General features: G+C 52.3%; 5 protein-coding genes across 5 annotated transcripts; 2 read left to right on the top strand and 3 right to left on the bottom strand.

Moving 5' to 3' along the window:
• Positions 1-2405: 2405 nt before the first annotated feature.
• Positions 2406-3259, top strand: cctO-3 (Cyclochlorotine biosynthesis protein O; the record flags this gene model as incomplete). Its single annotated transcript, XM_036635580.1, has 4 exons — positions 2406-2445; positions 2527-2798; positions 2863-2965; positions 3027-3259. The coding sequence occupies 4 exons, from the start codon at positions 2406-2408 to the stop codon at positions 3257-3259; spliced, it is 648 nt and encodes a 215-aa protein (XP_036499354.1).
• An 850-nt stretch (positions 3260-4109) lies between these two features.
• Positions 4110-4692, bottom strand: CGCS363_v003732 (uncharacterized protein; the record flags this gene model as incomplete). The annotated part of the gene is made up of 2 exons (XM_036635581.1): positions 4110-4546; positions 4623-4692. The coding sequence occupies 2 exons, from the start codon at positions 4690-4692 to the stop codon at positions 4110-4112; spliced, it is 507 nt and encodes a 168-aa protein (XP_036499357.1).
• A 725-nt stretch (positions 4693-5417) lies between these two features.
• On the top strand, positions 5418-6608 carry ustQ-6 (Tyrosinase ustQ; the record flags this gene model as incomplete). Its single annotated transcript, XM_036635582.1, has 3 exons — positions 5418-5440; positions 5481-6286; positions 6370-6608. 3 exons carry the CDS (start codon positions 5418-5420, stop codon positions 6606-6608), a joined length of 1068 nt encoding a protein of 355 aa, XP_036499356.1.
• A 3489-nt stretch (positions 6609-10097) lies between these two features.
• Positions 10098-13649, bottom strand: CGCS363_v003734 (Dynein heavy chain-like protein; the record flags this gene model as incomplete). Its single annotated transcript, XM_036635583.1, has 1 exon — positions 10098-13649. One exon carries the CDS (start codon positions 13647-13649, stop codon positions 10098-10100), a length of 3552 nt encoding a protein of 1183 aa, XP_036499351.1.
• Positions 13650-14869: 1220 nt separating this feature from the next.
• On the bottom strand, positions 14870-15229 carry CGCS363_v003735 (uncharacterized protein; the record flags this gene model as incomplete). Its single annotated transcript, XM_036635584.1, has 1 exon — positions 14870-15229. The coding sequence occupies one exon, from the start codon at positions 15227-15229 to the stop codon at positions 14870-14872; it is 360 nt and encodes a 119-aa protein (XP_036499350.1).
• Between the last annotated feature and the right edge of the window lie 658 nt (positions 15230-15887).

Here is a 15887-nt window from a genome sequence, read left to right on the forward strand (position 1 = left end):
AAGAAAACTAGTGTTTTAAGATCGGACGCACTTTTTACCCAACCCTAAAATCGGATTCTTTCATTCCATGGTGAATGTGTGGTTCGGTTTTGCCCCCAAAAGGAAAGAGCTTACCTTCCCTTTGCTCTTGCCTTCTTACAACAGAAAACAAGCCCGTTATTTATCTGTCTCAGGCGAATGTCGTTTAGAACCCTCTAAGTTCAGGTTGGACAAATCAGGGACGAACAGGAAAGGTCCAATAACATAATCAACACTGCGCAAGATTGTCCTCTCTCGCTAAATAATTAGTCATTTTTCAAACTTCAATGTGCTATTCATGGGAGGCATTTGATACTAGCAAGGAAATTGACTGCCAATTTGCAACTTGCTTTATTTGACATCTTTATCTGCGTTCTTTGTCACTAAGCCCAGCTCCAGGTGCGCAATTGGTTGAAGCGTTTATTTCACTTGCTACATAGGTACTGGGATCCATTTTACCCGTCGGTTTACGCAGACGACGACACGCGATCAGGGGAACTAACGCGGGAACAACTACCTACGGAAGAATCGATTCGTTGCTTAAATACCGATTATCCCAACGCGTCTCTTCATACCTCCAGATACTCTGCTTTGATATCATACACTGACAGTCTCATACTGGCTCTAAGCCCCGGTTCCCATCCATTCGCGGGTTCTCTCCCAAATCGTTATCCAGTCTTGATAGGTGGAGTTTTCTGGAATGTCATTGTCCATGCTCTTCAAGTTGTACCATCTGTTTTCCTCCATCCAACTATAAACCTGTTTGTAGTCGGTGCATTGATGCGGAGCATGCAGTCCCGAAGGTCCACGATGGCGAGGATGGGGGTTGGGATTATTGAGCTGTTCTTCATCCCACCCCTCGAGCGTTGTATCCGCCTTGCACAGCAGGCTCCAGCGAAGGTAGTCGGTACAATGATTGATATGGAAAAAGGTAGACCAGTGATCGCCGCGCCGAAGGCCTGCTTGAATTTCGTAAAAATAACGTTGCATAACCCACTGAAACATCCAATCATTAGTATTGTGTTACATCAAATACATCAGTGGCCAGGGGAAGAAGTACCAGGCAATGTAGCTGATGGGTTATTGCGAGCTCATAACGGTAGCCATCATCCGCAGGAGGGTCTTTGCCTTCGAAATCGTCCATCGGCGGCGGGATGCCCGCGTATTGTCCAGGGTTCACGACTTTTACCATGCCTCGCCCCGGAGGGTAGAGCGCTTCCCAGTTCTTGTACCATCGCATCCATTCGTCTTCCGTCCAAGGCACTCTCCAAATTCCGTATTCCGACGTAGTATTATAAAATTCTTGGGAATATGTGCGAACTATGCGATTCATCGACCGGGCTGTCAGTCATGCGGAGTTTTTGGTGGTGCGAAAAGTCGGATTGATTTTCTCTTACACTCTGGAACGGGCAAATTGGCTCTGTTGCTGCATGGGCGACCCGATGCTCCCGTCAGTCCGCTAAAGCAGTAGGACCCTCTCCACATGAAGACAGATTGAAGAATGATGACGAAGATAAGCAGCACCATGATAACTTCAAGTCGGCCGATCTGACATAAGCGTTTGGGCGACTTGGGCTTGTGCGCGGCAGCTGTCGTACCCTTGGGGGACAGAAGCAAGGGCATCTCCGACGAATTTCGGCCATGCGCGGGCATCCCATCACTGAGGTCGTCCTCCATTTGCGTTGATGGCCTTGACGCTGCTGAAGGAAGCATTCAAGCACGTTCAAAGCCCGGAGGTATGACCTTCACAACGCCGGGAAAACAAATGGCTTGACACTCGACATAGAAAAGTCTAGGGATAGCGCGTCGAATTCCCAGTGCTTAATCTATCAGTATTATTCACTTATCCGGAATTTGCATAGTTACGAGTTACGATCAAGCATATGCAGGTTAATTTATTTTGTTTTTTAAGGCGCCATGTTACAACGGCGATGGGGACACTGCGGAGTTCCGGGTCGGTCGGGTGGTTCTCTACTGGAAACACGGACTCTTGAACTTTCCGGTCGGTTTGCTCCAGATGGAGATGCAGAAACAGTTGCGCCTTTCATTTTTGTGTAGCTGGGACGAATCTATCATCCTGTCATTTGGTTAAACTGTTCTTCATTCCTTCCTACACCCAACAGCCTCTCTCGATCATTTTTGTGTGTGCAGCTTGCGACATTTTCGAAACGATGGAAAAGCGTAAAGATTCTGATTGCACACCACTCACGTCAGATGCTGGATCTCTCGAGGAAAATGCAGGCTTGCTCGGCGGCCGTATGCCTATAGAATCACAATCGACTTTTCGCCACTTGGCGGAAGCGTTTCAGCGCCGAGGAATACTTGTGTTAACGCTTTTGTCTTTTCTATTGGTTGGAGTTGCGGCCTTCTTTGTTGGGCGAGCTTCCATGAGTTTGGAGGACTGTGGAAAGCGCCTCTCTCCATGGTGTAAGTGTAATTTCTCCTGATTTGTGTGCTTCAACTGCATATGATGAGAACCAAGGCAATGTTTGCTGAACAGCCCGCTAGCACCTGGCTTAGAAGCCGTCAACTACTACCGGACCATGTTTCCCTCCGACTTCAGAGCGCCGTCTCCCTACCGTGGGCCTCCAAGCAAAGAGCTAGACGACGCTTGGGATCTGATTTCCGACCAGGACTTATACTTGATGCGAATGGACCGAGAAGACCTTCGTCGGATCAACAAGTCTGAAGTTATGGACACAGCCTGGGGCTACAGTTACGACCAGGACCCAAACGGTGTCAAATACATATTCGAGGTTTTCCATCAACTTCACTGTTTGGTAAGAAATACAATCCTTTTCATTCTGGTCTGAACTCTCGATTGACATCACACGATAAACATAGAACATCTTTCGAAAGTACACTTGGCCTGATCATTACGAACTCGCCCCTCCTGGTCACGAGGATGATGCTGCATGGAGGCATGTTTACTACCGGGAGCACATAGGTAAGCCTTAAGAAACCACAACTTGCGATTCGGTCTTCCTCAGAAGCTCACGTCGGGTTAGATCACTGCATAGAATCTTTCAGGTTGTCCATCATGTGCAGGGCGGATGTGACGCCCTTGACGGGCAACATCAGGCCTGGCAATGATCATGTTATTCCGGATCCGAACGACCCAAGCACACTCCCGGAGCCTGACTTCATGACGCAGCATACGTGTCGGGACTTTGAGAAGATTCGTCAGTTTGCCTCGGAAAGGAGAGTTCCAAGATTTGATCAACCGCCCGGCAGCACTTAGTCTCATTGGCTGATCATGCGGGGGTGTGATTCACATGTAGACATCGTAGCTGTTATCGTGCACAACTTCTCGTCTCTTGTGAGAGGCGCAACTATCTACGTCAAACATTTGTGCCTCATATCGATAATTCTCGCTTTCCTTATCGAATACTTGGCTTTGTGAGGTGCAACCCCGCAGGAGCTACCCGCAGAAGATGACTGATAATTGTGGAACTGAGATGCTGCCAAGTTGCAAGTCTTGTGCTTAAATAACGGGTCTGAGAGCTAATCAAGGATAGACTGAACGGGTTTATGCAGTTTTAAACCCCCGTAAAACCGAAAGCGAACCTAAGTAACTTTATCTTCTTAGACTGCTTCCCCCTCCTGTTTTTTCCGACTCATCCGTCTTTCACTTCCTAGCGTAATGGCAGATGTTTTACTGCTGGCGGAATTCATCCTCCGACCTAGGATACCTGTGAATCGCCCGACTCCATCACTCTTCGGACAGCACTCACACAAGATAAGTGACTCGCAATAGGTGGCAAGGACTAACCCATTCAGAATGCAATAGTGACTGAAACTCCCGCCACAAAATACAAACTCGACTTAACCAACGTATGCCTTGCCTACCTCCTCGCTTGTTTACACTGTTTCAAGAAATACTGGCGTCGCGTAAGTCAATCAAGCTTGTACCAACACAATCCAGTTACCAAGCACGTTAAAATTTCAAAGACTGGCGGTCGTGGGGCAGATTGGATAGGTAAAGGCTATCGATTCTTGTCTAGGCTGGCTAACATTTACCATCTTCTTGTCGGCGAGCACTTCCGAGTGTTTTATCACTGATGCATATTCAACTGTGTTCCTCACGCGTCTCAGTCGGTCTCGACCTTCTTCGCCGAGTCGACCTCGTTTGCGTCACCATCCAGCGCCTGGTAAGTATATCCCAGAAGCCGTTTAGCCTTGTCCTTGGTTGCGGCATCTTTCTCAGTGTCTTCGCCATCAAGAGCCTGGTAGGTGTACCCTAAAAGACGCTTAATGTTCTCTTTAGTTGCTGCATCCGCCTGAGACTCTTCTCCATCAAGAGCCTGGTAGGTGTACCCCAGAAGTCGCTTGGCCTTTTCTTTGGTTGCCTCATCAGTCTGGGTATTTTCTCCATCCAGAGCTTGATAAGTGTATCCTAGAAGCCGCTTGATCTTGTCGTTGGCCGCAGCATCTTTCTCAGTAGCGTCGCCATCCAGGGCTTGATAGGTGTATCCCAGAAGCCGCTTGGACTTCGCAGCTTCTGCGACTACCAAGTCACTCTGCTGGACTATCACCCGTCATATGATCAGCCGAGGGTGATTCTCAGAGGTTGTCTCGTAATGACTAGGAGTAGAAGAACTCACCCGGAATTGCGAAGATCGGAACGGCCAACAACAGGCCAAGGCAAAGGGCTTTAGGGCTAACGGGCGCCATTTTGGACGAGATGGAAACTTAAGTAACTGTAATCGTGGATGGTTGCAGAAGCTTAGGTGAAACAAAACAGAGAAGAAATGAGAGAGCCTTATAAGTCAGCAGATAGCTTCACAAACGAGCATCGGAGGAAATTCTGGTAATGCCGATCAAAGTCACATTCAAGAAGCTGTACATCACAGATTCACAACCAAACCATGGTGATTGACGACAATGGAAATACAACCCTTTGCAGATGGCTAGTGTCAATCTCCGCAGCGTCGGTCTCGGTTTCGGAGGTCACGGGCATTGTCTCTGACCGGTAAATCAGTCAAATTGACAATTCAACGTGGTATTAGAAACTCAAGAGGAAGGTATGATAGATGCAGAGATGCGGACTTTCTTGGCACAGGTGACCGAAGTATCCGTACAGACGAGGATTATTGCATTAGGCAAACGGCATCGAAATCACCTCTCGCTCGGATAGAAGGGTGAGCACCAAATAGCTTAGCTCGCAAGTTCGATCTGAAGCCTTTTTCTCTGTGTCTTTCGTATCACGAGAGAGAGCCATATTCCATTTTCTAACTGTATTTCTTTCTCATCAGCAGCAATGGTGTTATCGAAGTTGCGACACATTCGCGATCAATTGCAGATCGCTGGACCGTGGTATCACCCGGTGCCACAGCAGGTGCAAGAAGGCGACAATGAAGAGGCCAAATCGCTTCATTCCATGAGGTCAGATCTCAAAGATGAACTTCGTTCACGTTCTGCGGTGCGTCTAGTGCTGTGAATATCTGGCTGACTGAGTGTAGACGAAACACCCGGTGGAGCTTGCGCGAAACGCTGCTTGACAAGGTCTTCATCAAGTCTCTCTTGACGCTGACCTTCCTGTCTCTTTTCATCGCACTGAGTTGTTGGATGGGCTTCGAGCTTTTTGGGCGTTCCGGAACTCGTTGCGTAACGCCATATGTCCGCCGAGAGTGGAGGACTCTCAGCGCTGCCGAGAAGAAATCTTACATCTCGGCGGTGAAGTGTCTTATGGACCTACCATCCATTTTTGACAGCCAAACATCGCATTTTGACGACTTCACATACGCCCACATTACGGCAGGTGGTTCTTCGCACTATGCAGCCGCCTTCTTACCGTGGCATAGAATGTTCGTGCATACCTATGAGCAAACGCTGCGCCAGAAGTGCAAATATGAAGGTGTTCAGCCTTACTGGAATTGGGTGTTGGACTCAAAAGACCTAAGCCAGTCTCCTGTATGGGATTCTGAGCTTGGATTTGGACTGAATGGCGGTTCTGAGGGAGATCACTGCGTTGAGCAGGGGCCATTTGCAGGTAGACGATATGCATGGAGACACTTTCCTGAAAAGGACGTTGCCAAAAAGGAGCCGCATTGCCTATCTCGGTGGTTCAGAGATCGCTATTCCTTGGGAGATGGAGAGGACGAGGTTTTGTATCGCAAGATCTACGATCGTATATCGCCCGAGTATGTCAACGAGACTTTGAAAGCAGCCGATTACAATTCTTTCTTCAAAAAGTTCGAGGCTGGCGCCCACAACGCTATTCCAATGTTCATCAGGGGCGAGTGGCTCAACTTCACAGCGACCAATGGTATGTGTCTATCGGTTTGATCAATCGGCTTCTTGCCGGCAATACTCAAGGAAAATTGCAATCAGCTGACGTATTTTCCAAAGACCCGTTGTTCTTTCTGCACCACGCCCAGGTCGATCGGTTGTGGTGGTTATGGCAGAACCGCGACTTTGAGAATCGATCAAAAGAGTACTTTGGACCTTCGGAAAACTTTTTGAAGCATCCTCATACCATGGGCTCTCATTCTATCGATGTACTTTCAATGGGCGGTCTGATCAAGGATGGAAAGGTCAGCGACTACTTGAGCACGTCTGGTGGTCTCATGTGTTACACGTACGAATAGCAAAGGGCACCCGCATGCTTCTACAGATGGGAGACTTCAAGACAAAGTAGTTGCGTCCTCGCCGCCTAGACAGGACGTCTAGGAGGTTTTGAAATGCTGAATCAAGTATACGGAGGCCCTGCTCGCTCAAGAATGGGTTCGCAGGCCGAGTTGGATTACACAAGCGACCGATGATCAAATGAAAAAGGTATTTTAGTGAGAGGAGCAGATCCAGTGCTGCTTGGGTCACCAGATCATAGTGACATACTCAAGATGGAAGATTGTTTCGGAGTCAGAGAGGGAGCAGGCCCGGCCTAGACAACAAATTGGCTCACTTAAAACGTTGATGATCAACAATTTACGCAAAGCAGCCTGCAGTAGACATTTTGTTTCTAACAATGGAGCATGGAATGCCTCACTTGATAAGGTAGTCAAATGAGCCAGAACAAATTCAACACTGCCATGTAGTTACAGGCAAAGTTTGAACGATCATCTTCCCGATTTAACAGCGACCTTCACCCCCATTACAATTCCCATCTTACTGTGACCTGCGGGTCTGACTTCATCTCTTGAGGGATTCGCTGCATAGCTTGGAGCGTTCCCGACATCCTCTCCAGTTCCTCCAGTTCATCTGGCTCCTTTGCCTGGTGAAGCCTCGAGCAATCCCGCAACGAATCCGCAGAGTACACACCAAAACGAAAGAAGCTGAAGCCGTTGAGCGAGTCCGAGGATCTCTTCCTGAAACCGTAAACCACAGAAAGCACCAACGAGCCAAAAGCCCAAAGGCCTATGGTAACAACGGAGATCCAAGGCGTGAGCTCTCCTCCCCAGAGAACCTTGCCCTCTGCCGCCGCCTCCATGCTGGGTTCCTCCCAGCTTCCCTCAAATCCATACTTTCCGTCGTACATCAGCTCGAGGGACTCGAGCCCGTATGCTAGCAGAAGCGACCTCTTGAGCTCGTCCGGGCTGACAAACCGGTTATACCGAATCGTGTTTTCACGCGATTCTCCGGACCGAGCGTTGGTAGACATGAAGATGACGTCCACGGCAGCATTTCGTACGGTGCTCTGTGCGTAATACCCCAGACGTCTGACCGGCTCTTCTGCCATAGAGTCCGTTTCGTTCCACGGCGTCGGGTCCGAGACTGCGAAATCCTCAAACGCCATTGACGCAGCATTCAGTTTGGCTGTGCCTAGCATTGAGCGAGAGCGGCAACGCACGCCGATCGGATCTGCCGCATAAAGCATGTTGTTGCCCTGCATTATTTCTGACAAGTTGGTCCGCAAGTTTGCAAGATACGTTCTCTGGAGAAAGTCTTCGTCCACTACCCACGACTGGTTGCTTGCCCTCTTGAAAGGCGACGGCATTCCCCGAACGGACGGAAGGGTTTCGTTGACAAAGCTGTCAGGTTCGCCGTATTGTGCTGGTCTGCGTGCCTGCCAGAAAGCAAACTCGAGCACATCCTCCTGAGCCTTGTCTGGGGAGTTGAATGAGCTGTAGTCTTGATCCTCGAAAGTCGGGTGGCCGATAGTGTTGTTGTTAAACGGCATGCTAACCCCTACTTCGAAATACGCCCAAACGTTGCTGAGAGTGTATTCAAAACCGGTGGAAAGGTACGCTTCGGTGCAAGGCACGCCTATGGGTTCTGAGCAGTGGATGGCTGAGCCGTTCCCGAGAATGGTGAACTTGGCCACGTCGTCAACTACGGAGCAGTTGTACCGGGCTCTCATACCCCAGGCCGATCCCGAGACGACCTCCTTAGCCTGGGGGACCAAAAACATCTCCTCTACGCCGTCGTCTAGGGGAAAGGTGTTTGGGACTTTTCCGACGCTCTCTTGCTTGCTCCGGTCCAGCGTTTCCGGGGTATACAGAACACCGATTCCAGGCAAGATGGTGGGCGCCCCCTTTTTCCACGCGTTTTTGATGCTGTCCGGAGCGATGATGAAGTATCTCTCGTGGAAGTTGCTCGAATTCCTCCCAACGACCATTGGCACAGAGTTACCGACCTGGACGTATCCATCAAATAACTCCATCGTTAGACCAGAGAGGGGGAGCCCGACGTATAGGCAAAGACTGAGAAAAGACAGCAAGTACCACAACCTGTAAGTGTTCACGGACACAGCCAGACGTTGGGCTCCTTCCAGCCACCCCTTTGGCGTCAAAGCACTGCGAAGGAGGCTCTTCAGAGCGTTGCCCAATCCCGGACGGCCGTTGCCACCATCGCCTCTGACAAGAAAACGTTTGAAGCATCGTAACCACCCGCCTGGCCCACTCCAAGTACTCTCGCTGTGGCTCAGGAGGGCAAGTAGATGCGGAGGTCGGAAGAAGTTGGTCTCAAGCATCGCAACCTCGACGCCAACCAGGCCGTATCTGGATAACTCCAAGCAAAAGACACCAACGATGAACCAAGAGGAGTATATCCAAATCTCTGACGGGTACCCATATTTGACGGCGCCATCGAGGTTACGTTGAGTAGGGATTGCCATATCCAACAATAGTACGCCGCCGTAATAGGCGATACGGTTAACAAAACGAGTGACCGCGTCCAGTACCTGCTTTTCACAGGATGAGATGCCGGAGTCGATGCCAACATGGTCCCGTGAGTTGGCTTCACTGGTGTGTGCGATGTCGGGGTGAGTAGTCGCTCATCGTGACTATGTCTGATGTGGTTCTGCGTCATCTTTGCAGCGGGTGGAAAACATGACTAAAGTGAAGAAAAGTCTCCAAGGGGGTAGCAATGCTATTTTATACACAAAACACGGCTGTCGGATTTCTTTTTCAAAAGCCATGGGAGGCGCATATCAGGAAAAGATGAAACTGCTGGTCAACACCCAGAATGATGCCCCTAAAGTGCTGCCAAGACAGGCTGAGGTGCTCAGCTTCAGCTCTCACTTGCTAATTGCTGACCTGCGGCTGATGCGTGGAGCTAGATCGCGCCAGAGACGAGCAGGCCAGAACCTAACCATCTCCCTCCTGTAGAATTAGTTGCCGACAAAGCTTAATAAAACGACGGCGAGTAACACGACACAGCCCACTGTGGCTTTTTCGTAGACTACTAATTTGTTTGTGGCAGCGATGCAAATTCTGGACGTCAGCATACAATGTTTTACATCGGAGAAGGCGCCAGACTGCTTGGCTTTCCTGTGCTGGGGCTTACTTTGTACATGTAGTATTAAAAACATTCAATTCATCGTCAACCAGCCCAAAGGCCAGCTCATCTGTAACACATGACCATCTATCTACATTTCCAACAATAAAACCAAAACAACATTAAAAAAGCAAGTCTTCTTTTCGCAGGTTCGCTGTGCTGTGCTGTGCTGCGCTATGGTGCTGCATCATCAAAAAAAGACAACAGAAAAGTCTCCCTCGAAAAACGTGTTTGCTGGGACGTCTGTTCCTCGTAAAAGCCATCCTTCGTATCTCTTACAGTAGTTATTGATCCCTTTTCTGTTCATTCACATGTACCACTTTCCCTTCGTCATTCTCATCGTTGCCCATGAGAGTATGAAATCAGAGCTCATCGTGCTCCGCCGTCTCAGACTCCTGTTCCTGCTCAACCTTCTGCTCGGCCTCCTCAGAAGCAGGCTCTTCCTCGACCACTGCCTCGTCAACAAGCTCTTCGGTAGGTGCAACAGTCTCAGCGGCCTGCTCCTCTTCGGTCTCAGTAGGCTGGGCAGACATCTCATCCTCGACGACAGTCTCCTCCGCAGCGGCGCCCTCAACAGGGTCCTCCTCGTCCTCAACCTGCCCCTCTTCTTGCTCTTCGATCTCAGCCTCAGGCGCAACACTGGCCGTGGGCTCGGACTGGATGACCTCCGTCTCGGTGACGAACGCCTTGACAGTCTCGGTGACAGTCTCCATGATGCGGACAACCTCCCTGGTCGTGATCGTCTGGTGAACGGCGACGTGGGACTGGCTTTCAGACTCGTCAAGCGGGGAAGGAGTAGGCTCAGGCGAGGGAGTCGCTTCCTCAGCACCCTCCTCGACCTCCTGCTCAGACTCCTCTAAACCCTCAACCACAGAAGGAGAGGGCTCGTCAGAAGACGCAGAAGAGGTCCCAAAGGCATCCTCCTCGACCGTAGCAGTTGGCTCGGAAACGGGCATATCCTGGCTAGGCTCAGCGGCCTCGGCTTTCTCGTCAACCTCAGTAACAGCCTGACTAGGCTCCACGACAATGTCAACAGGCGTCTCGGCAGAAACAATCGACTCAGTAACCGACTCAACCACGGACTGGACCGTCTCCATTACAGCCGGCTCAACAGCAGCCTTCGACCCTTCATCCATACGGACCTCGGCCCGAATCTGCTCCACAAACTTGCCATCCCACTCCTTGACCTCCCGCGGCGCCGGCTTGACCACCATGAACAGCATCAACAATCCCATAACCACAATGGCGAGGTTCTTCTTGTCCTGCATGAACACGCGCGCAGCCTCAAGGAGCAGCTCGCCGAAGCCGGCGTTCTGGAAGGTGCGTGGCTGGCCCTGTTGCTGGTCGAAGCCGTGGCTGGACGGAGGCGGCGGTGACTGCTGGTGGCGGTGTTCCTGCTCTTGGTGGTAGTGCTCATGGGGCTGTTCGCGGGACTGCTGAGGCGGCGGCGTCTGGGTGTAGTCCTTCTGGTTGTACTCCTCGGCTTGCGGCTCCGGCTCGGGAACGGGCTCGTGCTCTGGCTCAGCGGATGGGGGAGCGCTGTCTCCGTAGATTTCACGCATGCGAGCCTCGTCACGAAGACGGCGCTCTTCACTCTCATGGTGGCGGTGCATCGGCTCAGGAGAAGGCGACCGGTGCTCTTCCATGGCCGGGGCAGGCGACGACGCAGGGATATGCGACTCATCCTCGTAATTGGGCTCAATCATGTTTGACTCCCCAATAATTGAGGGCTCCTGAGGCGGCTCTTCCAGTGCAGGCATGCTGCGGTCGAGGTGGTGGTCGTCCATGTCGTGCTCAAACGCGGACATGTCGTCGTGGTCGGTCTCGGTCGACTCGATAATGGTGGGGTTCTCATGCTTGACCATCTGCTGAGACTGGGCAATAACCAGACGCTCGAGCTCGTCGAGGACGCCGGACGTCACGATGGGCTCGATCTCGACGTCGACGCGCTCCATCTCCTTCCAGCAAGCAGCCCAGGCGCCGGTCCTCATAAGGCCGTTGCTGGCGTACACCTTGATGCGGAAGATCTTGCCGGGGCCGAGGGACTCGTAGCGGATGTCGTGGCGGCAGGTAGGGCACCAGTGGGTCTTGGCCAGGGCGTTCCGCCTCCGGATCTCCTCATCGTACTCCTCTTCGTCGCTGTCGATCTCCTCGGTCATGGTTGACTCGTTGGAGGGTCCGATGTAATGGCCGCATTCGAGGACACGTGCCCTGCGGCGCAGAGGGAGGTCGAGGGCTTCCAGCAGTCTCTCCTCGAGGATTTCATAGTCATCCTGGGGATGGGACAGGAGGATACCGCGCTCGCAGACGGTCTCCGCGACACGGTCGTGGAGGTGGTGCCAGGCCTCGCGCAGGTTCTTGGCCTCTGCCGTGAGGTTATCAGAAGGTGTGTTTTCGAGGATCTCAGCCCATTGCCAGCGAAGAGGTAGAAGAGTCACATGCAGCAAGACAAGGGGAGCAGGCTCCTTCTTGACCTTGAGGCGTGTCGGCGTCGTGCGGCCCTTGGGAGAATACTGAGCGGACACCGTCGGGCTTCCAAGCCGAGAAATAGTCGGCAGCTGCCCACGCTTCGCCGAGCGGGGTGATCCGACGATGGAGGGGGCTGGTGAGGAGTACTGCATGGCCTTCACATCAGAAGGCGTGCGGAAAGGCATCCTCTGAGAGCCGCGGATGGTGGGCACAAACTCCTCGCGGTCGTAGTGGGAGATGTCAGACATGGAGATATCGGACATGGCCGAAGACCGCTTCGACGAGCGCCATTCCATGTCCTTGTGGTGGTGATCCATGTGGCCACCGTCGAAGGAACCCATAGAGCTGCGGGCGCTGCGATCACTGAACACATCAGAGTCACCACCGTGCTGGGAGGAGCTATCGCCGCCGTCCTCGACGTGCATGGGCGCAGGCCGGACGTCGCTGTCGCGTCGGCTGTGTCTGCCCCGCCGGCTCTGGCGGGATTCACGGCGGCTTTCACGGGGGCTATCATGATAGCTTGCCTGAGAACGGGAAGCCCAAGAGTCGCGGTGGGTGACGTCTGACCTTCTGTCGTGAGATTCACCGCGGGTGGTGTCGGATCTTGTGTCGTAGTGGATCTCGGTGCCGTTATTTGTCGAGCCCATGGAATCTCGGGGAGAGTGTGACCGGTTGCGAATGGTCTCCATGGTCTGTGCCTCGAGTCTTTCGAGAACCTCCTTAGCGGCGGCTTGAATTAGAGCTTCAGTCTGGCCGGAAGCACGGCGCATCGACGACGAAGAGCGGCTTGCTTCGCGTACTGCAGCAGGCTCCGTGTTATCGTCCTCGACCTCTTCGACAACGACAGCGGGGGTGGGTTCAGCCGCCGCAGCCGCCAATTCCTCCTCCACTTCCTTTGCGAGTTCGTCGGCCGTGATTTCAGGCTCAGGGGTAGCCGCCTTCTCAGCTTCAGCCGCTGCTACCGGCTCGGCTTCGGGTTCTTCTTGGGCGGGCTTCTCCTCCTCGACTTGAGGCTCAGGCGTGGGCTCAGACTCCTCCGGTTGGGCCTCCTCCGAAGCCGCTAGCTCCGCGGCAACTTCTTCCGCGAGATCTTCCTCCGATTTGGCGTCTGGTTGCTCGGGCTCGTCTTGCGCAGTGGCCTCGACACTCTCCTCAGCCTCAGGCTTGTCCTCTCCCGTTGTCGTATCGTCAGTGGAGGCAGGCGTATCCTCAGCAGCAGGCTCTGCTTCTGTCTCTGCCTCGACGGTCTCTGTCTTGGGCTCCTCGACAGGAGCTCCTGACGGCTTCTCCGTAGCAGCCTCAGCAGCCCCCTCCTCCTTCTCTTCAGCCTCCTTCGTAGCCTCAGGAGCTGCTGTATCCTCCTTCACCTCGGTATCTTCCGTCTTGACCTCGTCAGCCTTCTTCTCCTCCTCGACCTTGGTGGGGACCTCGTCGTCGGCGGCCATCGGATCTTCGCTCAAGCAGGACGGATCAACATGGATCTCAAACTCCAAATCTTCGGGTTTTGGCCCGGGTCGTGGCATCTAACTGCTATGCTAGATGCTGCACGACACACGAGGAGCGAGAAATGCGGAAAGATTAAAAGCGGGCTTTCTGCGTTCCCTCAAGGGTTGCCGGGAAGAACGCAGTCGTGGGGGGTGCGTGTCTCTTGTTTTGTGCGAGTGTGAAGAGCGGTCAAGAGTCTTGTCTGTTTATGTCGGCTCGGGACGGGCAGCGTGGGGTCGAGGGAGCAACCGGTGTCCTGTCTCGCTAATTGGAGAGGATCTTCAGGGTTTTTTTTCGTAAATCGTTCGTAGCCAGCTCTGAGAATATCACAAAATGCCAGAGAAGAGAAACAGAACAAGGAGCTTGCCTGTCTCTGGGCAATGGTATGCGTATGTGGAGGTAGTGTATATGCGAGTGAGTGATATGAGTCTGGTGCGTAGGTGGTGTGTGGTGTGTGTGTCCTTTGTTGACTTAATCCTTCGGGGGTTGCATATATGTGCTGCGCTGTCCCGCGGTGGTTGGTCAAGCTCTTCTCTCGTCTCTGCCAGGTGGGCTAACTGCACAGGAAACGGTTGGATTGGAGTTCCTGCAGCATTGGCAGCTGCGGGAGTGGCTGGTCGGAGCTCTTTTGTTTACACCGCGTTGCCCGGGTGAAGCGGCCGGTGGGGCTGCAAGCGTCCCCGCCCAACCAACCACGTTTGTTTCTGGTTGGCGCCCAATTGGGCAACTTCTGGGGTAATGAAAAATGACCACGACGACTTGCAGGCATGCAGACGACCCCAGTCTTCCTTTTGGGTTTTTTCTTCGTAAAAAGTATGATTAAAATGTTCTTTGAATAAAAAACTTTCTCAAGTCTTCTCCGTGAAACGATTTTTCCTGCTATTCTCAGGGTCTTGACACTTCGTGTCGACCCTCGACGATGCCTCGCACTGGCGTCGTTTGACGTCATCCCGGGCTCCCGCCGTCTGCTCGCCCGGACGCTGTCTCCAGGGGGTCAAATGTCGGTGACCGCTCCTCGTCCGATAAGGAATATGGAGGGGCCCTTCAACGTCCATGCTGCATCATTTTGTGAAGAATTCTTTTGTGAATTTTTGTATGACCAGGGATACATGAGAGGTCCCCCTTACTCCAACCACCCCCTACATGTCTAACCACCCTCATCAACTACTGCTCCATCGAGCTACAGTGCTGCCTTGAGTTCCGCCAACAGGCTCTCTTGCTTTGGATGGTTCAACCGGTTTACTTCGCGATACTGGTCGTCGGTTATCTCGTTGTTTTCGAATGCTTTGGCGATGTCTTCGAACTCGTTGAATATTTTGAGAAGAGATGGATCATTACGGCCGTATCGGCGGAGGATGACGTATGCCAGTAGGCGACAGAAGAATAATGCTTCTTCAAATTTGTTGCGGTTCTGAGGAAAAAGGCGTTTGCTTCGAAACTTGCAGACATCATCCTCTTTTTCTCTGATGAGCTGGGTGAGGCTGTCACCGCTCTTGAGGTAGCGGTCACAGAGGTAGTGAATGTAGTATTGCTTCGGCATTTTGGTGTAATGGGTTGTGGCAGCGTGAAGAGGGAGATGCCTGCCCCCTGGCGATTCGCGCTCTCTTCATATACCCCCATAGGTGGCCATAGAGGTTTCTCTGTGAGCCATCCTGGCCCTCGATTATTCCCCGTGAGAGTCATACGGCAGTCAACAAGGTGCGCCTCCAGGCGGCAAACTGCGGAAGAAAAGTTAGAAGGGAAGAAAGGTCCATGCTGCATAAGCCGTTGCCGGGCCGCTTTGACGGCGAAGTCAATCGCGGACCCCTCATATCCGTAGGCCATTCGATAGTGCCGTGTTTTTTGCAAGACGTTGATGAATTCGTACTGGTCTAGACTTTCATGGCTCCGGCCCGGGAAACATACGTCACTGCAATACGAACACATCGTGAGAGGTCCAAACTCCCGGTCTATGATTGCAAGCTACAAAGCGACTATTATACAACCCTCTGGCGGGGCCTCAGCCCATCTTTTCGTGTATCATGCTCTATGCTTTCTATGATAGGCAATTGGTGTCGGTGTGTTTTGAAAAGATTTCCCATTTCCCACCCAAAGGAGTTCTTGTTAACGGATAAAACAAGAGGTTTTGCGGGCCAGTCCGATGTTGCGCGCTTCGGACCGGCCCCCAAGGAGTCTATTGCGCGAGTTGATGATGTTGT

Source organism: Colletotrichum siamense (assembly GCF_013390195.1).
Source record: "Colletotrichum siamense strain Cg363 chromosome Unknown KSG_Cg363_contig02, whole genome shotgun sequence".
In the NCBI taxonomy this organism is placed as follows: domain Eukaryota; kingdom Fungi; phylum Ascomycota; class Sordariomycetes; order Glomerellales; family Glomerellaceae; genus Colletotrichum; species Colletotrichum siamense.